Source organism: Balaenoptera acutorostrata, chromosome 5 (genome assembly GCF_949987535.1).
Source record: "Balaenoptera acutorostrata chromosome 5, mBalAcu1.1, whole genome shotgun sequence".
In the NCBI taxonomy this organism is placed as follows: Eukaryota; Metazoa; Chordata; class Mammalia; order Artiodactyla; family Balaenopteridae; genus Balaenoptera; species Balaenoptera acutorostrata.
This window is the reverse complement of record NC_080068.1, coordinates 107680802-107703974: the sequence shown is the minus strand read 5'-3', so window position 1 is coordinate 107703974 and position 23173 is coordinate 107680802. Positions and strand designations below refer to the sequence as shown.

General features: G+C 48.5%; 1 protein-coding gene across 1 annotated transcript in view; it reads left to right on the top strand.

Annotated features, from left to right (window-relative positions):
* The window catches only part of C5H4orf50 (chromosome 5 C4orf50 homolog), a 48821-nt gene that overhangs the window by 8934 nt on the left and 16714 nt on the right, over positions 1-23173 (top strand). The window contains exons 4-7 of the mRNA XM_057546319.1: positions 8765-8876; positions 9958-10085; positions 11537-14092; positions 21391-21564. Of these exons, the coding sequence (XP_057402302.1) occupies positions 8765-8876; positions 9958-10085; positions 11537-14092; positions 21391-21564 (2970 nt within the window). The remainder of the gene's footprint in view (positions 1-8764; positions 8877-9957; positions 10086-11536; positions 14093-21390; positions 21565-23173) is intronic.

The window sequence follows — 23173 nt, the reverse complement described above, 5'->3', positions numbered from 1 at the left end:
TGGTGGTACCCATCCACCCCTACAACTTCACTCACCCGTTCACCAACCCAGCCACCTCACCACCATCCGTCCACCTGCTCAGCCACCATCCACCTGTCCGTGCCCTCATCCACTGTCTTGTTTACCCACCCACCCACTCCTCTACCCACACTCCATCATCCCTTTCACCCGACTATCTGCTTGTCCATCTCTCCTTGCAGCCACTCTCCAGGCAGCCAACCAGCTACCCTTCATCCCTCATCGTCTGTTTCCTCCTGTCCGTCCATCTATCTGACATTTGATGGGTCCCTGCCTGTGCCAGGCCCCGTGCTGGGCGAGCTCCTCCACGTGCAGTATGACATTAACTGTCATGGTCTCATGACTTCCACCCCGATCCACTCCTCCCTGGGAAAACGATCACCCTTTCCCACCTCCCTCACAGCTCCAAAGGTGACCACGGTCCCCAGCATGGCGGTTCTGTACATGCATCTTCATTTCTCCTTCTTTAGACTGTGAGCCCCTTGAGGGCAGGTCCAGGTCAGATGGCTTCTGTAGCGGCCGCCCCAGCAGCAGCACACAGGAGGTCCTCAGGACTGTGCAGTAGAGAACATGCAGGGTTCGGCCCCTTTCTGTTTCTCCTATTTGCTAGCTGTGTGACCCCGAGCAAGTTTCTTAAGCTCTGGAGCCGAGAGCAGGCTGGACACTGATGTTATCACCTAACTGATAGACGAGCCAAAACTTACCATTTAATATACTCCTGCCATGTGCTTGGCACCCTACGGTGTTTTCAAAGGCATCATTTAATGCTCATAAAACTGTAAAGCAGGTACTATTAATGTCCCCACTCCACAGAGAGGAGGCTGAGGCTCAGAGAGGCAGTGCACTGACCTGTTGTCACACAGCTCAGAAGAGGCAGAACTAGAATTTGATCCAAATTGGATGTGAGTCCAGAGTGCTTTGTTTCTCCTGCACCAGGCTGCCTCCCTGTAAAGGGAGAGTTAGCTCAGCTCCCTCCAAGAGATCAAGATCCCACTGGGTTAATTTGCATTTAAGGAAAAATAAGGGAGCCACCTTAGCCCAAAGAAGATTACTCATTAAAAAAAACAAATCAAATTTATCTTCGGACCTGGACAACCTATTTCAAATTAACTGGAACTTTAGTTTTCTCAAGATAATGAAGTGTATCCTGCCTAGATCATTTTAATAATGAGTTTATCTGTGGTTATATTTTATCTTTTTAGTACTTCATCCTACTCATGTTACTTCTGCGTGTCCTGTTCGTTCTTCCTCCATTATGTTCACCAGGTAAAAGGAATACAGTGTACCTTTAATATTGGCACCTTGTTGTAATTTCAGAAAATAAATCGTGTAGAGATGGAAATTGTCATTTAGAATCCTTTCTGTAATTTTCCTAAACATAAGATTTTAATATAGGCTGTTGGCTTACATCCTTATTCTCCCAATCTTTCTGCCTTCCCGTGCACTGCTACTCTTTCTTTTATCTAAGGAAAAGGGTGAATACCTAAATATTTTAGAGATGCCTCCTAATGTTTTGTACATTTTGTGTTCTCTCATTTAATCTTTAGTACAGCCTTGCAAGCCAGGTGCTATTATCCCACTGACTAGATGGAGAAACTGAGACCCAGGAGGTTAAGTGACTTGACCACAGGCATGCAGCTCCAAAGTATTAGGGCCAGCAAGGGGACACGGGCCAGATCAAGGCTGTGACTCCAAGATGCTGTCCTTACCTTAAGATGCTGGGGCCAGCGTTGGTTCTTGCGGAGTTTGGGGCAGTGTCAGTGGCTGCGTTTGGCAGCTTGTGTGCCATCAGTTATAAGCCCCTTGTTGACATGCATCTGTGACCTTCTCGATGTTTCATGCCTTATCATTTAAAAGACCCAATGCCCAAGGAGAACTGCATGCTCTCAAGACTTTGCTGGAGGCTGCTGAGCACAGTCAAAAGTCTCTCGAAAATTCCCTAAATTTCCCATAAAGTATGGTCCCCAGCCAGTTCTGCCTCTATAGCATCCGGAGAAGCCAGCCTGTTATCAGATGAGCAGCGGAGGAAGCAGGGGCTCGTGGAATAGAAAATGCTGATCCTTAAACATGGGAGCCGTACACACTGGGGTGAGACGCTCATGCTCTAAAATGGCAGGTGGGACCCGGAGTGGCCAGAGGCAGTGGGTTCTGGTGGGTGAAGGGGTAGCAGCACTTGCTGTCTTCTGAGTGTGTCAGAGTGAAGAGCCCATGGGAATGTGAATGCAAGAGCCCTTTAAAGATGGACAAATGTCAGTTACCATTTCAGCATAGAGTGTCATGGGACGGTCACTGCTCCTGGCTTTTAGCAATCTAAAATGGCAGCCTGTGAGCATCCGGGCTGGGAGAGGGTTATTAGCAAGGGCTTGCTTTGGCCGTCGGTGTCCATTTCATTGTGGTTTGTGCATTTCCTGTGTGACTTGCTCTCACTTCTGGGAAGTGGCTCCCATCCCCTTGCTGATGATCTCTCCAAGGGGGCTCGGCACCAGGGTGACCAGCTTCTTGCTCCAGCCAGACGTTAGCAGTTCTCCCAGATGGAGACAAGCAGGGCTGAGTTCCCCCAACTGGTGGGCCTGGAGCCTGGCCCTGCCTTCTAGGAGCCCCGGGAGCCTTGCCAGTCGTTTTATTTCTATGCCTCAATTTCCTTATTGAGCAAATAGAAACGTAGGTGCTATGAGAGTTTCCTGGGGCTACCCTAGCAAAGAACCACAAACTGTGGTTTCAACCATAGTCCTGGAGGCTGGAAGCCCGAGATCGAGGTGTGGGCAGGGTTGTTCCTTCCGAGGCCTGTGAATGAAGATCTGTTCTGGGCCTCTCTCCTTAGCTTGTGGGCGGCTGTCTTCTCCCTGTATCTCATTGTCTTCCTTCTATGCATCTCTGTGTCCAAATGTCCCCCTTTTATAAGGACACCAGTCATATTGGATTAGGGCCCACCCGAATGATCCCATCTTAACTTAATCAATTGTGTCTCTATTTCCAAATCAGGTCATGTTCTGAGGTCCTGGGGGTTAAGAGTCAACTTAGGAAGTTTGAGGGGGGACACAATTTAACTCATAACAAGTACCCTCCTGGATGCACCATTATGAGGCCCCATGAAACGGTAGAACTGTCTGTTCTAGTTCCTTGATGTGCTTCTTCGCCGGCTTCATGGGAGTACAAAACGATTCCTATATTTATGAGGGAGTCTTTGCACTAGACGCCATCTCTGGTGCTCTACATCTGTTGTCCACTCATTTTGTCCCTCAACGACCTTCAAGGGAGGCACTATTTTACCCCCATTTTACAGATGAGGAAGTGGAGGCACGGAGAGTCCCAGGGTCCCACAGATATTAAGTGGTGGGGCAGGATTTGCGCCCCGGCAGGCTGACCCTGAGATGACCCTGTGAGTGCCATGCTCTGCTCCTCCAGTAACTAGTGGTCAGTGGGTCCCAAATCAGCATTTAACGGGTGCCGTACAACGAGGTGTACTCGGGCCTGAGCTTGGTACCAGGGCTGGGAAGTAAGACAAGACCCCTGCCTGCACGGGATGACAAGACTGCCTGGAGAAAGAGGGTGCAGACAGAGGAAGGGGGAAGGGGCCTGACCATCTGTGGGTCACTGTTGGGGATCTTGGTGTTTGGAATGGGGAATGGACCCAGGGCCACAGGGTATGTCAGAGTCTTCCAAACTGTCCTACTCTCAGAGGGCACTGACAGCCCTGACTCTGAGCACCCTGGAGTCGAAAAGGGCCACCTTGAAAGGAAGAAATCCTCCAGAGAGTGCGCTGGAGAGATGGGAAATGCCAGCCAGTCACCAGCTCATGGGGCAGCATGGCTTGCAATTTTAAAGTTAAAATGCTAGAATCTATTGATAACAACACTGTAAAGCCAGATGGTGTCCCTCAGGTCTTGGTCTGGCCTGTGGCCATGGCTGTGCATGTATGAAATTGTACTCAGTGTTCTGAGAGCATTGCATGCATGCATGCATGATTTCCCAAGGCTGACAGTGCATTTCCAAAGGGGCAGGACTCAGAATGGTTAAGAGCCACGCGGCAGATCTTCAGCACCTTTCTCTGGATAACGGTGTAACCCCCAGATGATCTCTTTTCATAAGCCCCCAGCAGCTCCATCGCCTTGGGATCCAGCTCCATTTCCTAACCACGGCATTCAAGGCCCCAGCTGCTCTAGCTGCTGACTCCAGGCTCACTGCCCACCCCTTCCTCCCACCCTGCCTGGCCACCCTGAGGTCCTGCAGGTCCCTAAATATGCCAGGCTCCTCCAGCCTGCTTACTTTCCCTGTGTCTAGAGACTTCTACCGTCTGCTCCCCATGGCCCCTTGGTAAACCTCTGCTTCTTTCTCTCCATTTGGTGAGAATGTCTCTTCCTCCAAGAAGACTTTCCTGATTTTACGTCAGCTCCTTCCCTCCTTGGTGCCCCCATCATGACATGACCCACATCTGGTGACCCTAATTCTCACTGTGCTGGGCCTGGCTGCCCACCCCCCCCCCATAACTGTGCCTTCATCATCATCACCAACTGGGTCCGATTCAGCCATAAATCCCAGCCCCTGCCCACAGGCTGTGGAATACTTGGTGAGCAAGTGACTCAGTGAATAAATGGCCAAAAGAAGATATTTGCTCCATTGCCCATGGGAAATGGAAACTTCCAGCCGAAGGGACCAGCCTAAGATGACAATGCTGGGAAGTGAGGTATAGAAATTGGGAAACGAGAGGGAGGTCTAGCCCCAGGGAAGTGTGTATCATATTGAAAATCATTACAAATTATTAGGGTGCCTCCAACCCAAACCAGCCCCTTGGTTACATCTGATGTGTGTCATGGTGTGATTTATGGTGAGGGTAATCGTTATGAGAAGATATTTTTTTTGATTCCTATTTATAAAGCACTTCCCCATACAGGATCTCCTTGATACTGGGAGGTAACCAGGCAGGGATCAGTGATTTTGTCCCCAACCCCACAGAGGAGGCACATGCCTTGCCCAGGATCACACAGTTTATAGTTTCTAGAACAAGTTGCTTGGAGCCCAGGTCCCCAAAGGAACGGCCATTGCGAGGACAAACGCCCAACTCGGGGAGGAGTTTGGGGAAGGGGTCTCTGGTCAGAATCCCAGGTGAAAGAAAATTTAAGAGGACTCTGGTTTGCAAGAGAAGCAAAGCTATCTGCAGATGTGTCCAAATGCTTTTTAGCAAGCGTGCACTGGGCATCCTGTATGTTCCAGGCACCGTGCCGACCACTGGGGCTGGGGAGGCGATCCTGCTCTTCAAAAGTTTGTAGGGGAGATAGACACAGGAGCAGAAAGGGCAATTTGGGTGATGACCGCTGAGGCAGGGGACACCCTGGGGCAGTGGCCCGGCCTGGAGGGTAACAAGGAGGCTCATATAAAGAGATTAAAAGTCACTCTCTTATAATGTCAGTGTCAGGCTGTCATCCCAGAGCTGAGATCCTGCTCCTTGTGACAGTGGCCTCAGGAATGCGGGCTGCTCAGGCCAGCTTCTCGGCCCCAGCGATGTGAGTAGAGCGACCCCTGGTGGCCAGTATGAGAATCTCTTCATTGTTTCCTGAGTCCAGGCAACCCCTCCCTGCTCAAAGCTTGCACCTGAGCAGAAGTGCCCGTTGCACATTTGTCACTCACTCCTGCAGCGAGCAAGGGCTTTAAAACAGTTTCGATAATGTCAAAAAACAAAACATAGGCAAAAGCCACGAACATACAAATAACATAAAAAGGAAATACAGATGGCCCGTGGTCTTACAATAAAGGTCCATTACTTTAAAAAAAAAAATACGAATGAGCAAAACCTCAAGATTCCACTGTATTCTGAATATTTGTCATATATTAAAAGTACCTCAATACTGTTTATAGTTGGTAAATATTGGAAACAACCTAAATGTCTGATCAGAGGGACCTGATTTTGTAAGTGAAGGCATTCCTTACGTCAGAGATTATTCGGCAGCCCTAAAACACCACATTACAGAAGAAGTTGTGGAGAAATGATCCTTCGATACCATCACATGAAAAATGCACAAAGCGAAAGTCAACATTTTGTAGAAACAGACTTTTGGAAGAATTTAAATGTCTATGCATAGAAACAAAGCCCAGAGGGATATACTTTCACACATTTGTCATATTTGTGTTTGGATATCACTGTATTCCTCATTTTCTTCTTTCAAAATAATTACACGTTAAAACTAAAGCCAAGTAAAGTTACAGGCAAATGCTCCTGTGAGTGTTGAAAAGCAGGGAGGGCTGGCAACACTGAGCAGAGGGGGGCAGGAAGGGGGAGAGAAGGCCCGGATCAAGTTCGGAGACCTGAGTTCAGGTCCTGTTCTCCCACTGTGTGTGCTATGTGACCTTGGACAAGTCACTATCTCTCTCTGAGTATTGATTTCATCACTTGTGACATGAAGCGGGTATAGCATCATCTCGGAAGTCCTCCCCTGGATGTTTGCTACTCGAGGCAGGGGTCTGTGTGTGTTACCCATGGCTGTGTCCCAGCCCCAGGACAAAGCCTGCCACATAGTAGGTGCTCAGAAAGTATTTGTTGGACTGAATGGAAGTCAACTTGGGTACTGGAGCAAAATCCAAATAGCAATGAACAGCAGAACGATGGTGGCCTTCGACACTGCCCTCCGCCTCCCCTTCATCTGTTCCCTCCTCCTTCCTTCTGCTTCTCTCTCTTGCTTGCTCTCATGTCTTTGAATTTCTGTCTCCCTTTTTGCATCCTATTTCCTCTCTTTTTTTTCTTTCTCATTTGCCTTCTCTCTCTTCCTTTCTCTTGTGCCTTCTCTCTCTCTCCATTTTCTCATCTCCACCTCCTTCCAATAGCGATTTTAAGTTCTTGACAAAAGTGTTTAATTCTGATCAAGTGGAAAGCCAGTGGAGAAAACCATGAGGTACCGCAAGGTCTGTGGGCAGAAGGCATCTGTGGCAGGTTGGCCGGGCCCGTCTGGATGCAGAGCAGGGCTGTGCCCAGACCCCTCTGGTTTTCATTGGTCTTGGCTGGGGCCCTGTTCTGGTACTTGTTAAAAGCCTCTGGGTGATCCTAAGGTGTGGCCAGGGTCTGGTCTCCCCTGGTCTCTGAGGAGAACTGGACAAGACACAGACTGTCGCACAGTAACTGGAAGGTCACAAACTTGGGGTATGAGGAGGAGATGCTGTGGTAAGGGAGGGGCTTCATTTGGGGGAGGCTCAGGGAAGCCTCATTAAGGATCCGGCCTTTAAGTTAAGCGCAGAAGGGAGCAGCTGGGCCAGGCAGAAGGGTGGGGAGGAGAGGTGTAAGCAGCAGGCACTAGGGGTGCAAGGCCCCGAGGCAGGAGGGAGAAGGGTCCATCCAAAGAGCAGAGATGGGTGTGGTGAGGCCGGGCAGGCAGGGGTTTTATCTTTCAGGGCTGTGGGAAGCATGGAAGGGTTGGAAACAGGAGGGCAACCTGACCCGGTTTCCATTTCAGTGCAATTGCTCAGCTGCCAAAGGGTGTGGAAAGGAGGGGCAGAGAGCCAGGGGCAGAGAGGGCTTTGCAAGGAGGCAGCCTGCGACCAGTACCCTTCCCAGGAGGATGAACCAGGCAGGCAGGAAGAACCGCGTGCGCGGAGGCCAGCAGGAACCAGGGTGGGGGGACAAGGAGGCACTGAGAGAGGAAGCCAGGACCAGGAGGGTCAGGGGCTGCGGTGACAGCCCTGGACGGCCTCCCGTGCCTGACTGCAGCACAGGAGCTGATCCCGTGGACTGAGTGGGGGAGGTGAGGGGGGACTTGCAGGTCAGAGGGTCCCTGGCAGCTGCGGGAAGGATGGGAGGGGAAGCAGGAGGCCCAGTTAGTAGCCAACGCAGGGGTCTGCTGAGAGCAGGTGAGGACCTGGGGATGGGGACGGGGCATGACCTGTCCATTTCCGTTTCTCCCTCCCCTAGAAGAGCACCTGACCCACAGTAGGAGCTTAATAAACGTTTGCTGAATAAATGCACGGCGAGTCCGAAATGTCTGCCTTTCTGCAGGTTCTGTCTATCCACCCAACTGCCAAACCTTTATTAAGCACCTAGTGTGTGCCAGGCTGGAGTGACAGTGCGGACCGAATGAAGGCCAGTTTCCTTCCTGAGCGACCTCAGGTCTAGTGCGGGAGCAGGTGGGAAGCAAACAGCACCCCTTAGACCCGGGCTAGGCGTACCCGGGGCAGTGGGAACCTGCAGGAGACCTGTGCCCTGGCCCCTCGTGGTGGCGGCTGGAGCTGCAGTCAAGGTGCTGCCTGTAACGTGCTCTGTGGGGCGGGGGTGGGCGTTGGGCTAGGGAAGCTCCTTGCTGCACCCCAGCTTGCCTTTTGGGGTGCGATCCAGAGGAGGAGGGCGCCGCCCAGAGATGCGTGGCTGCGGCGTTTGGGGCCTGTGGACAGTTGAGGGACAGGACTGCCCGGAGGCCGGGGCAGCCTCCCACCTCGGGTGGATACAGAGGGAACTTCCGCACCGGAAGGAGAGGGGACTGGAGCCTTTGGTGCCACCTTGGGGGACCCAGAAAAATCTTGGCTGAATGGACAGGCTCCTCATTGTCTGCTAAATGGAGGCTGGGTGCTCACAGGAGGCAGTTTGGTTGGCAGGACCGAGAACGCAAGACCAGGGCCCTGTGGCCAGGGCATTGCCCTCTGCTGTCCTCACCTGGGGAGGGGATCCGACTCCCTCCTTGGGAGGGACTTGGCTGGGACAGGCTTGGAGGGTCCCTTGCAACCAGGGACACTCACAGCTGTCTTATCTTCTTGTGTTTTTTTCCTCAAGGGCGCCCTGGGCTGTGTTCAGGATGAATTGCTGCCCCTGCCCTGGGAGGAGGCTCCGGATGCCTGCGGAAACCGAGGCCCCGATGGGGCCCCTGGACCAAGGGGCTCAGCAGGTGCGTGGGGGGCCCCGCGTGGACATCCACTGACAGGCCAGCTCTCTTAGGACATCCTGATGACACAGCAGGGTGGCGGTCCCTGCTCTACAGACAGGAAGCTGAGGCTCAGAGAGGTAGTGTTGCTTGCTTGATGCCACACAGCTGGGAAATGTAGGAGCGGAGTCCACAATGCCCACGGCAAGGCCTGTGACTTGGGCTCAACCCGACATTTAGGCTCACTCCCTCAGCCCTCAGAAGGGTGCCAACCAGGCGACGCACGTGCCAGCCTCAGGCAGCAGGGGTCCCTTCGGGGGGATTTGTCTTCGCAGAAGACCGTGTCGTGACCAGGAGCTGTTCTATTCCCCGCCCCCGCCCCAGTGACAGCTCAGGTGTGAGACAAGTGTGAAGTCTGGGAGTTGCTGGGACCCCCTTATCCCTAAGTTGTCCCTAATGGGAACCAATATCTCTGCTAATAGTCTCGGGTGCAGCTTCCAGGGTCCCTGCTGCAAAAGCCACTGCACGCAGGGAGCCCCAAAGCCACGGTGTCCAACTGGCCGTCTGTGGTTTATGTACAGTTTTCCAAGGTGAAATTCAACTTAAGGATGAGGGGGTCAGTTATACCCAGTGGGGCTGTTGACCAGCAAAGCTGACCTTTCCCCTCCACCCCATTTCTGGGGAACAGAGCTGACAAGTCAAATGAGGTCAGGTTTGTCCTTGGGGAAGGGGGCAGGGCGTGCCTGGCAAAGCCTGGGCATCAACACCTCTGTCTCAGTGCTGACTGTGAGGGGCTGGGGGCCAGGGATTATGACCCTGCATGACCATGAGGGTGCGGGGCCGGGGAGATGTCGTGGGCTTCGTGGTCAGAAGAGGTGGCTTCCAGACCCGATTCTGCGGCTCATCAGTGGATGTCATTCCCCATCTCTGAGCCTGGGTTCTCACCTGACAGGCAGTGGTGGCCAGGAGGCCACTTTTAGAGGCTCAAAGACCCTGAGTCGTGAGAAGTGCTGTCTCATCCTAACAGCAGATGGCACTGCTGGTGGCAATCATGGGAAAGCTCCTAGGAGGGTCTTCTTAACTCTCAGGTCCTGTTATTTCCCAGGCCAGCCCTCCGAGGGGCCCCACACCTGGGACTGCATCGGGGCTGGACAAGGCACCGCTGTCTTGATCCCAGGCCCGGAGACCACGGACAAGCTCCCAGGAGACCTCGCAGGATCTGACCGTGGACAGGTGAGGCCAGAGGCTTTCTGCGTGCCTGGGGTGCCAGCTGGGTCTGATCAGCCCTACTGTGTGTGCTGCACGGTGTGGCCACCACGCAGAAGGTGGGAGAAGGAGGTAAAGAAGCTTGGGGTTTGGAAGAACATTCTGGAAATAATTGAGAGGGAGATTTGAGCCCTGGGTGGGGAGTGGGCAGGAAGGCTGTGTGCCCCAGCTGTGTGCCCAGACCCAGCTGCCACGTAGCAAACTTCATCTCACTGAAGCCTCCCCGCCAGCGATGGGGCAGGAGCCATGACCCCCCGTTCTGCAGAGGAAGAAGTCGTGATTTCCCATGGCCTCACAGCCCTCTAGGGGACTGGGGTCCTCACGTCTCCACAGCCCACACTCTGCACCACACTCTGCCCTGCGGGTCAGGAGCCTGGTTCCAGCCAGCCCTGATGCGGTTCTGTGGTTCTGAAGAGAGGGGACCTTCCTTGCTCACCTACTTTCATTCATTCACCCCCTGCTCTGAGCCACTGCGTGGTGTGCTGTGTCACACCCAAGGTGGGAAAAGAGCCGAGAGCAGTCCCTGGGGTGGGGAGAGCTTCATAGAAAAGCTGGGGAAGTGGTTAGACAGACAGGAAACCAGGGATGGACAGCGAAAGGGCAGGCCAGGTGGGAAGACCCGCCAGGTAAAGGCGGTGAGGCTGGGAGCGCTGCGAGGTGGGAGTGGGGTCGTGGTCGCATGTGAGCCGAGGGCTCCTACTGAGCCTGGATGAAGCCAAGTTTCATCTCCCGGGCCTCAGCCCAGCCTGGGTTTGTTCTCTGAGTCGGGCCAGTCCTCCTCTCTGGTTCAGCTCATTGAATAAATAAATATAAAAAGATATTCAAAAAATATCTATGAAACACCTCCTGTGTGCCCGGGACTATTCTAGGCAGATAGTCTACACCGTGCTGTCCACTAGAGCCTTCCGCAGTGCTGGCAATATTCTGCACCTGTGCGGTCCAGTGTAGTAGCCGTGAACCACGCGTGGCTTCTGAGCACTTGAAACGTGGCTGGTGTGACTGCAGAACTGAGTGTTAACTTTCACTGAATTGCTTTAAATTGGAAGAGCCCCATGTGGCCTGTGCGGCTACCGTATTGGACAGTGCAGGGCTGTGGGAGGAGTTAAACAATACACACACACATATCCTACATGATGTGAGCGAGGGGAGGGCGCCACAGAGGGAGGGAAAGGGGGTGAATGGACAGACAGTGGTGCGAGAGGTCAGCAAGGCCTTTTTGAGGAAGTAACGTTTGAGCTGAGATGTTAATGAAGCCAGAGGGTGAGCCGTGGCGGGGGGCAGAGGCCCTGGAGTGCTAACAGACCTGGGGTGTTAGGAAGACCTGTATGGCTGGGTGAGGAGATGGGGTCAGAGAGGTGGGGAGAGGCTCTGTGGGGGAAGGGGCCGCTTCACCCCTTCTCTTCTCTTCCCTCCCCTAGTTTACTCCGGCTGAGCCCGGCTTGGGTGAACAGACGCTCCTTCTCATCCGTGGCTGTCCCCCGGGGCAGGACATGGAGGGCTCAGTCCTCCCGGTGGAGCTGGCCTGGGTTTCAGAGCGGACGCTAGCAGCCACCCCGGCCCAGGTGTCCTTCCTCCCAGTGCGGACATCCACACGCCCTCCCTGGGGGCAGGCTGGGGACTCAGCTCCCCTGCCACGGCCGCGGCTGCTCCTGGAAGATTCCCTGGAAGAACTGCAAGCCCAGCAGGTGCTGGAGGCCAGGCCCCCGCCTGCTCCCTCCGCTGCAGGGCGCCCCAGCCGGGATCATCACCACACAAGGAGCCACGATGCCTCCCTCTGCCCGGAGTCCCCATGCACTTCAAACCACCGATTTCCCAGCAGAGGGCCCAAGGATCTAAAAGACTCTCGCAAGGAGGGAGGAGGAGCCCCAGGGTGGAGACCGGAGATGCGGGGGGTGAGGAGGGCTGGGGGCAGGAAGGAGGACGACCTCGGTGACAGGACTCAGTCAAGTCAGGAAAGCCATGAGAACCTGAGCCTGGAGGCTGGTGTCAGGGCCCCAGAGGGTGGACGGAACGAGAACGGGGCTTCTGAACCCCTGGCTGCAGCCTCCTGCCCTGGGCCCAGGCGGGAGCTTCCACTGCCCCTTCTTCAGGGGGAGGCCTCAGTGTCAGCGGAGGGTCCTGAATCCCTGAGCAGGAGGGGGCGGGGGGAAGCACATGTCTGGAGCCTCCCAGAAGGAGGAGAAGGGGGAGAAGGGGGAGAAGGAGGAGGAGGGCTTTCATCATCAGAGGAGGAAGAGGCCGCCACAGCCGCCTTCTCCAGGGCCCACGGCACCAATGGGCCGCCTCCGGCAGGTGCTCAGCCCCTTGCAGAGCAGGGCAGAGCCATCAGGACAGTTCCGGGCAAGGAGGAAGACTACGTGTGGTCTGGAAATGCTCTGCTTCTCCCAGAGGAAAGCCCTGAGGACAAAGGACAGGAAGAGGAGGAGGAGGAGGGATTGTCGCATCTCCAAGGGTCCAGCCCGGGCCGCAGGGATGTCCAGGAGGAGCCTGGCTCCGAGGACTGTGAGGCCAAGGAAATGCTTTTCCTACCGCAGGAGGGAGGTTTGCCACCGTCTCCTGGATTGACTTTATGGCCCGAGGGGGCCCGACCTACCAGTCACCCCCGGGCTCCGAGCAAAGGCCGTGAGGGATCTGCGTTAAAAATAGAGGAATTTGAAGAGGAGATGGAGGCTTGTTTCCAGCAACTCTCCATCCTGAAGCCTGGGAGTGGGGGGCATGGCCGGAAAGCCTCCTCGTTGGCAGGAGAGAACTGGAGCTTTGCTCGGAGATGGCACAGCTGCCAGGAGGACGCGTATCCTCAGCAGGCTTTGGCAAACCAGGATTTGGATATTGGTTATGCCGAGGAAGCAAACCCCAAGGAGCCTGATGAGGACGTTAAGCCGGGAGAGACTGAGGCCCTAGGAACTGGCGAAGTTCTTCCAGGGCCGGTTCTGGATTTGGTCAACCTGAGCCCCGGCCCTCCAGAGGGGCCCTCCGAGAGGGGTCGGAACCAGCTCTCGCAGCAGCCGAGAGCCCTCGAGAGAGCGAGGAGGAGGTTTCGTCAGCTCATTTCTGGATTGAAGAAGGAGAGAAGCAGAGTTTTACATGACAACGCCAAGCTTCAGGGAGATGAGGAGCGATGCCGCAGAAAACTGCGTGTCCTGGAAAAAGAGAGAGAGAGGAATGTGAAAAAAATATCCGCGCTCAAACAGGATAACGGCGTGCTGTTAGGAGACATCTCTCACGTAAAGAGGGAGCTGGACCAGTACGTGCAGGTCATTTCTGACCTTGAAGATTGTAACAGGAAAAGTTACTGCAAAATTTCTGAGCTCGAAGAGGAAAACGAGAGATTGAAAGGGCACCTTGGGCAGCTCCGGAAAGCCATGTCTGCGAGCATCCGAAAATCCAAAGGCGTGATGGAGTGCATCACCCTGGAAAACTGGGAGCTCAGTGCACTGATTTCGGAGCTTGGGGTCAATTATAAAGAGCTGATAAAGGATATAGTGCTGGGAATAGAAGACATGATCCAGTCCTTCAGAGGGGAGAACGAACACCTTCTACAAAGGATCCGAGTCCTGGAGGGGGAAGTCGTGTCAGGGAGCAGCACAGATGAGGGACCTTTGGTGAGAGCAGAGGAGTATCTCCAGGGAAAAAACACGATGGCGGTGGACCAGGTGAATGCTGTAGAAAGGGGGGTGCAGGTGACTCAGCTTTCAGGGCAACTGACTGCAAGGGGCCCTGGGCCACCCTCGGAGCAGGAAATGGGTGTGGCTGGAGGGTGGACGGGACCTTGTTTAGGCCTGGAGAATTCCAGGTGCGGTGCTGATTCTCCTGCTACATCACTGGTCTGGGGAAATGCTGCAGGATCCAGTGCCCTGCAAGGAAACACCGATGGGGCAGGAGTGAAAGAAGCGCATTTGGAGAAAGACGACAAAGGACCACGGTGTTCTGCAGACCAAGGGCGAGCTCTGAAGTCCCCATGCAGTGGCCCCCAGGTAGGTTGACTCTGTATGGCTGTTTAATCATCTTGCTGACTTATAGCACTGACCACACCCTTTACTACCGTGTCCTCCAGCAGCCCTAGGAGGGGGGAACAGTCACCACCCCCATTTCCCAGATGAGAAAACGTAGGCACAGAGAAGTTAAGTGACTTGCCCAGAGTCACACAGCTAGGAGGGGTTGAGCCCAGACTCTACCTGGGCAGTCAGGCTTCAGAGTCTTTATTCTTACCCTGGACAAGATAATGCGAGTCTGCCCCTCTGCTCAGGCTGTTCAAGTTGGTATCTGGTGGGACATGGAGTGGGTGTTTACACTTTAAGATTAGAGCTTTTACTTTCAGACCAAGGAGTTTTTCAAGCAGCTCAAGTTATAATTCTGCACATTGAGTCTTTTTTTTTTTGGTATTTATGTATTTATATTGAGATATAATTGATATCTAACACTGTGTAAGTTTAAGATGTGCAATGTGTTGAGTTGATACATTTCTATATTGCAATCTGATTACCACCATAGCTTTAGCCAACATCTCTATCACACTGAATACTGGGTCTTGAAAGGAGAGAGCAGTGGGCTTTAGAACTCAGTCAAACAGGGTTCAAACCCACCTCTGTGCTGACTACATCCGTGACTTCTCTGAGTTGTTTTCCTCATCTGTGGACAATACTCAACTTTCAGGACTGCTAGGATGAAATTTATTTTTCCAGAGGTCTTGAATGTGTCTGTAGGATATTTAGTGTTGAGTCCTTTGTATATATTCATATCTGATCTCTCTGCCTCTCTGTCTCTGTCTCTCTGTCTCTGTCTCTCTCTCTTTCTCTCCAATTTTATCAGTCAATTCACAGGATCATTTTTTGGTTTTATTGATGTTCTTTATTGTACGTCTGTATTTTATTTCATTGGTTTCTTCTAATATCTTCATTGTTTCCTTTCTTCTACTTTCTTTTGGTTTAATTGGCTGTTCTTCTGGCTTCTTGTGTTGAAAGTTTGGATCATTGATTTTCAACTGTTCTTCTTTTGTGATTTATGCATTTAAATCTATGCATTTCTCTCTAAGCACTGTTTCAAGTACAACCCACACATTTTGATAAGTTGTACTTTTTTAAAAAAAATTATTTATTTATTTATTTATTTATGGCTGTGCTGGGTCTTCGTTTCTGTGTGAGGGCTTTCTCTAGTTGCGGCAAGTGGGGGCCACTCCTCATCGCGGTGCGCGGGTCTCTCACTATCGCGGCCTCTCTTGTTGCGGGGCACAGGCTCCAGACGCGCAGGCTCAGTAGTTGTGGCTCACGGGCCTAGTTGCTCCGTGGCATGTGGGATCTTCCCAGACCAGGGCTCGAACCTGTGTCCCCTGCATTGGCAGGCAGACTCTCAACCACTGCGCCACCAGGGAAGCCCAGTTGTACTTTTTATGTCTGTTCAGTTGAAAGTTTAGCTTCTAATTTCTATTGTAATTTCTTCCTTGACCCATGGGTTATTTAGAAGTGTGTTGTTGAATTTCCAAGCATCTGTAGAATTTTTTAGTTATATTTTTGCTATTGATGTCTAGTTTTATTTCATTGTTGTCAGAAAACATACACTATATTATTTTAATCTTGAAATTTGTTGAGATTTTTTTTGTTGACCATGTTATGGTCTATTTTGGTAAATATTCTATGTTCCCTTGCAAAGAATGAATATTCTGCAGTTGTTGGGTATTAATTAGCCCAAGCTGATTAATTATGCTAATCAAATCTTCAATATCATTACTGATGTATCGTCTATTCATTTTGTCATCTACCGAGATGGCTTTTGAAATCTCCAACTCTGAGTGTGCATTTGTTTTATTTCTTCTTTTTGTTATGTTAGTTTTAATTCATATGTTTTGAAATTATTTATTAGATACACATAGATTTAGGATTATGATGTATTCCTGGTGAATTGACTCTTATCATGATGAAATGTCTCTCATTATCTCTCACATTTCTTGCCCTAAAGTTGACTTTGTCTGATATTAAAGTACCACGTCAGTTTCTTTTCATTAGTATTTTCATGGTATATAACTTTTTTACACTATCCATCTTTTTGCTTTCGAGCTATCAGTATCTTTAAAGTATGTTTCTTGGAAACAACATATGGCTGTTTTTGTTTTTTTTTAAACTTAGTTCAGTTTGACATCCTCTGGTTTTTAGTTGGAGTGTTTGGTCCATTTACATTTCATATACATAATTGTGTAATTGGCTTTATGTTTACCTCTTGCTGTTTCTTCTATTTGTCTGTTCTGTTCTCTTTTCTTTTATTCCTTCTTTCTGCCTTTGTTTTTGGTATTAGTAAACTATTTTCTATTATTCCATTTTCTTCTCTATTAGCTTATTTTGATATACATTTTAGTGTCATTCTTTTAGTGGTTACCCTAGAAATTTCAAAATGTATGTATTAATTATTAAAATTTACTTTAAATTAGTACTTCTACCATGTCTCAAATAATTCAAAAATCTTTTAATAGTTTACTCCATTTATTCCTTTTCATCCTTTTCATTGTTTATTTTTGTCAACTATGTTACTTCTATGTATATATACCTTACAAAGTGCTATTACTGTTGTTGTTTTAAACACTCAATAATCTTTTATGTTTATTCATATCTTTCTACATTCTTGTGCTGTTCATTCTGTCTTCTACTTCTGTGGATCTGTTTTACATCCACCTGAAGAACTTTGTTATTTCTTGCTGGTGATGAATTCCCTCAAATTTCTTTTTATGAAAACAATTTTTTAACTCCACTTTTAAAAGATTTTTTTCCCTCTGGATTCAGAATTTTAGATAGGAAGATATGTTTCCCTCTTTTGACACTTTAAAGATCTCATTTCATTGTCTTCTGGCTCCCACAGTTTCTGTTCAGAAATGGAATAATTTGTCTTTTTTTCCCTGAAAGAAATGTGTCATTTTACCTCAGACTATTTTAAAGATTTGCTTTTCATCTTTGGGTTTTAGCAGTTAGACTATGATGTGCTTACATGAAGTGTTATTTATGTTTATCCTGCTTGGTTTTTCTGAGCCTCTTGAAACTGTGGAGTCATATCTTTAATCAGATTTGGAAAATTCTTGGCCATTAGTTCTTCAAATATTTTGTTCTTTTCTATTTTTCTCTCCTCTCCTAAAAACCTAGACTTTTTTTCCCACTTTATCCCACATCTTTTGGAACTGTTCTATTTTTTTCTCTTTGTGTATCAGTTTGAATATTCTATTGACCCGTCTTTTAGTTCACTATAAGTTCTGCTGTTCAGTTCTGCTGTGTCCTGTCTTCTAATAAACCCATCCATTAGTTCTTAATTTCATTTACTGTATTTTGCAGTAGCATATCCATTTTATCCTTTTTAAAGAGATTCTGATTCTCTGTTGAAATACTCCACATTTTCATTCATTTTTGTCTGTCTTTTCCTATGTTGTTAAAAAATATAATCATAGTTATTTTGAAAGTCTTGTCTGCTAACCCCAATATCTAGATTATCTCTGAGTCTGTTTCTATTGGCTATTTTATTTTTTGGTTAAGGCCCACTTTTCTGCTTCTTCATGTGACTAATAATTTTTTTTTAAATGTTGGACATTTTGTGGAACGTGTAGAGATTCCTGCTTATTAGCTTCCTCTAAAGCATGTTGAGTAAGTTTTGTTCTGGTAGGTCACTGAATGAACAGCAGACCATTATTCCTGTGCAGGTCTACTTCAGTTTTCCCCTCAGTACCAGGGCTTGATTTTACTCCTCAACTGTGGTCCTTGCTTCTAGGACATGGCCTTTCAGTGGTATCAACTGAGTTCCCAGAGCATTCACCAAAGACTCTCCACTTCGGCTAAGCCAGAACTTTGCTATCTTTGTAGCAGTGTGTGACCTACAAAATCTCTTTAGCAATTGATCTCCCAGCTGTTGTTCTCTGCTAGGCCTCAGAGTCTTACACTATGTTGCACCACGTATGATTCAACCAAGGACCCAAGGGTATTTCTAGGACAGTGTCTGGATTTCTTCTGTGCGGCTCACCTCTCTCTGTTGCTTTGTCCCACAAACCCCAGCTGTCATAGCAGCCCTGAACCCCAGTCTGTGATTCCACTTAGCAGGACCACCATGTTCAGCGTGGGATCTATTTCCCTGAACCATGGTTTGGAAAATGTTCCAGGGACAATGTAGAGCTCACCTTGTTGTGTATCCTTTTTCTCATGGATTGGAGCCCTGCACTGGCTGCCATTTAATGCCTGCAAAGAGTTGTTTTTATGTAGTTCCCTCATATCTTGTCAAATCCCAGCTAGTAAGACCTGGTGGGAACTAAAACTCTGAGGAGGTGAATTTCAAGCTGAGAGTCTCAAGGTTTGAAAGGAGCAGCGAATGAAGAACATTCCAGGCAGAGGGAGAAGCAAGTGGCCAGCCCCTGAGGCAGGAATGAGCCTAGCTTGCTGAAAAGCAGAAAGTAGCCAGCGTGGCTGGATCATGGTGGGCATGGGTGGGGCGTGGTATGAGATGAGGATGGAAAAGTTGTCATGAGAAAGATCACGGAAGGCCTTGTAGGCTCTGGTTTTGATCACTTCCAAATGCGGTGGGAAACTATTGGAGGGTTTTCAGCAGGACAACATGATTAAATTTCTGTCGTAAAAAGATGCGATCTTTGATGCTGTAAAGACACAGGGAGGACACAGGGAGAACAGTCAAGAGGATTTTTGCCAAGAGGTGATGCTAGAATAGAGGAATTTGGAATTTTTTTTAAAAAATTGAGGATTCCAGATAAAAACTAGAGTTAGAATCAATGGGATTTGTTGATGGACAGGAGGCAGAGGGCGAAGAAAGCTTCCTGTTTCCCTCATCCCAAGTTACAAACCTGATCATGTTTTTATTTGCTTAAAATAAAAACCTTAAACCCTCTGGGTCTTCCTGTCACACTTGGTATGAAGTCCAGATTCCTTTTGGTGAGTTATAAACTGGCCCCTGGGGAGCTTTGGCTGTTGATAGATACATTCCCTGGTCTCTGCGCTCCTAGTTCCTCAACCCGCCCCTCCCACACCCCAGCTTTCTCCTGAGAACTGCTGCTCACCATCCAGGTCTCATTTTAGGGCATCTCCTCCCAATCCCCCAGGATGGATTCAGTGCAGAGGCAACTCATGCACATCTCTCCCCAACTCCGCTTTCAGTGGTGCCATTTTGGTAGCTTGCAGTTGGCCATGATGGTATTTAAACCACGGAAACCAACAAATGCTACACATCCGTGTGCCCCTCCCTCCCTGGAGAGTGGTTGTTATGCATTCACCACACACCACTGGGTGGCAGTGGGCGCCTTTGGTTTAGTGCTTCCCTTAGGCTCCGGCGGCCTCCTGGCTTCCCCTCACCACCCTGTGCTAGTGGCTTATTTCTGCGTCAACCTCCCCCGCCAGACAAAGCTCCCCGAGGGCCAGACAGAGCTCCCCGAGGGCCATGTTCCCCAGGGCTCCCAAGCTCCAAGTGCAGCCTGTGGCTAGAGCACGTGCCTCTGAGGTCTCTTAGGGAGCAAGTGAGTCATGGGCTGTTCACAAGGGTCACTGAGTGGGGCGGTCCCACGTGGCAGGCAGGGCCGGCTTCCACCCCACACTTTTATTCTGTTTAGAATAATGTTCTGTGGATGCTCTCTTAGGACCCTGGGGATGAAGCCCAAATCACCTCAGAGGAGAGAGGCAGCAAAGGCACCAAACTTCCCAGAAAGGCCAAGTTGTTTTGCAAGTCTTGGAGCTGGATCTTACGGAACCATTCGGAGCACCCATCTGTTTTTGACAGGGCCCAGCCTGTGAATCTCAGGCCCACAATCTGTGAATTTCTATTAACTAAAAAAAAAAAAAAACAAAACACATTCTGCTATTGTATTCCTTGCTTACAAGGGAGAGGCCTGATCGGCCACTGAGTCACCTTGACTCTGCTCTCTCTGTCTCCCTTCCATCTTCTCTCTCCTCCCCCTCCTGCCAGCTCACACCCAGGTGTGGAACACGTGGAAGAGATAATCTCTGTGGGCTTTCAATTCCCGAGGTGGCTGCTTTCAATGAAAGCTAGACTGCCAGGACCGGGAGCAAAGGCATTTGAGACATCTCTGAGTTTCTGGGACCCCGGACACATTGCAATTGGAACTTTTACTATTAGCAGGGCTGCTCCTTCCCAAGGCCACCTTAGTAGCATGAATCAAGAGCTTAATGATGCTCAGGGCCTTGACATAGAAATTCCCCTCTGATGATCTCAGGGGAAGAACCAGAGGTGTGTCAGGTAAGGCTTTCTATCACAGCCCCAATTATAGCATCAGTATATTAGAATAATCTGAGCATTCAACATGCCACAGAATACTGCATAGATACTAACAACAGGGTTTTCAACATTATTTAATGATATGGAAAAATGACCATGACATGGTATTAAGGGAGAAAAACAGGATACAAAAGATATATATGGCATATAAACGTATATAGAAAAAAATATGTGGGGATATGTGTGTGTGTGTATATATATATGCGTGTATATATATATGCGTGTATATATATATATATATATATACACGCATATATACATATATATGCATGTTTATGTATATGTATGTATACGTTATTAAAAAATAAAAATTTAGAGTCCAGAGCCACTGGGGGCAGTAGCGTCACTGCCATGTGACCACACTTCCCATGGAGATAAATCAGCCTCTTCTTTCTCACTTTCTGCCCTCCCAGAAATTCCCTATTTGATGTTCATATGAAACCCACTCGTGTTTGACCCAAGAAGGGTGAGAGGCTGTTTTGTACTGATTTAAGACGAGTGTTTTGGGAAAATGCAGTATATTCTGTTTCATAGAAATATATGAAGTTTTAGTGTAATAAGCATCTCATAATTGGATTTGAACACTAAATTTCATTCATCATACTGTGTTTCAGTATAATGGTGACTGATGTCTATTAAAACAGACTCTGGAATACCATGCCATTTCACATATTTTTCATGTGTGAAAAAAATTTTTTTTGAAAATAACACTCTAGAATGCTATTCTGTGATTCCCTAGACCCTCTCCAACTCTCCCACTCAAGGGTAAGGGCACCTGGGTAAGGGCATAGCAGAAAGACTGAAAATATAAGATAATATATAGATAATAATGATGTTTATGCTGGCTAATAGTTTTTGGAGTGATCTCTGTTACTTTATTTTGTGGAATTTATTGACTATGAGAAACATGTAAGCAGGAGAACAAATTAAGAAGGAAAACGGGTACTGTCTGTTGGCTAAGGCAAATTACTTGGAAGATAACCTAAGAATTGCAGTCAAATCTGTGATTCCACAGCTCCAGGACCCTGAAGCTGAGGCTTCCAAGGAGGACCTCAGGTTGTGCGTCAGACAACTTCATCACCAAGTGCTGACCCTGCAGTGCCAGCTCCGAGACCAAGGGTCTGCACACCAGGAGCTGCAGGCTTCTCGAGATGAGGCTGCCCGTCTCCGGTGTGAGCTCAAGGACAAGGTAGGCTGGGCCCACGCTTCCCTTTCCCGCCTGAAAACCAATGTTCCCTCACTTGGGAAAGTTTTGAGAGTAGAAGAAAGAAGTAGGTAAGATCTCACTGGCCCTTTCCCGCAGTTTGTAAGTATTTATTAGATTTTGAAAGTGCAGAGCAGTATAGGGAAGAAAAACCAGCCTGGAATCCCTCCATCCAGGTAAACTTTGTTAGATCTAAAAATAATAAAACATGTGTATGGCTTTTTAAAAAGTCAAACAGTTTTTTAAATGTTACATAAATAAAAGTTCTTTCTCTGTAAGGAGGGAAGTGGGTGTGAATATAAAAGAGCAACAAGAGAGGTCCGTGTCGAGTTGGAACGGTTCAGTATCTTGTCTGTGGTGGTGGAGACACAAGCCTACATAGGTGATAAAATTGTACAGAACTTGGTACACACACACACACACACACACACACACACAAACGTACACAGGAGAGATCCGAATAAGAATGGTGGATTGGGATTTGCAGATGCAAACCATTATATATAGGATGGATAAACAACAAGGCCCTACTGTATAGCCCAGGGAACTATATTCGATATCCTGTGATAAACCATAATGGAAACAAATATGAAAAAGAATATATATATATATATATCTGCATCACTTTGCTGTATAGCAGAAATTAACACAACATTGTAAGTCAACTATACTTCAATAAAATAAATCTTTAAAAAAAGAATGGTGGATTGTATCCACATCAATACCTGGTTGTAATATACTATAGTTTTGCACAACGTTCCCATTAGGGGAAACCAGGCAAAGTATACAAGGGATCTCTCTGTATTATTTTTTTAAACTGTATGTAAATCTAAAATTATCTCAACCTTTAAAAAATGCAGAAAAATATAGTCCTTTCTCCCCCTCAACCCCAACTCCTTCTAACTTCCATTTTTTTCAACCCTATCTACCCACATTCAGTACGTGTGTGTACATATATGAAATCATACCATACAGAAACATTCTGCATCTTGCTATTATCATTTAATAAAAAATTTTGGTGATATTTCCATATCAACACATGCAAACTGAACTTCATTATTTTAAACTCTTGCATATTATTTTTCAAGAGACCAAACCATAACTTCCTTAACCAATTCTTTGTTTGTGGAAATCTAAATTGTTTCTGTTACTTTGCTTTACAAACGAATATTTTATACATTTTATACATCTGTCTTGGGATATGTTTCTGCTACATCCTAGTGAAAGAGTTACTGGGTCAAAGGTTATGTACATAATTAACTTTGATCGATAATGGCAAATAACCCTCCAAAATGTTGCATCATGTATACTACCACCAGAAATAAATGAGTGTATTTGTTTGGCCACAACTTGTTACCCTGAATCACATCACACTTTACATTTTTTTGACAAACCGATGGGTGAAAATACACTATCAACATTTTGGAGTGATTTCCGACTCCTTCTTATGCATTCTTTGTATAATCGAACACACTATACATGGAGTTTTATGTCCTCTGTCCATGTTGCTTCATAGCCTTTTTGTCCCTTATTTTTTGGACTGTGCAGTAATCTGTGGGGTGGATGTGATTTCTGTTTCCCTACTGTTGGATCT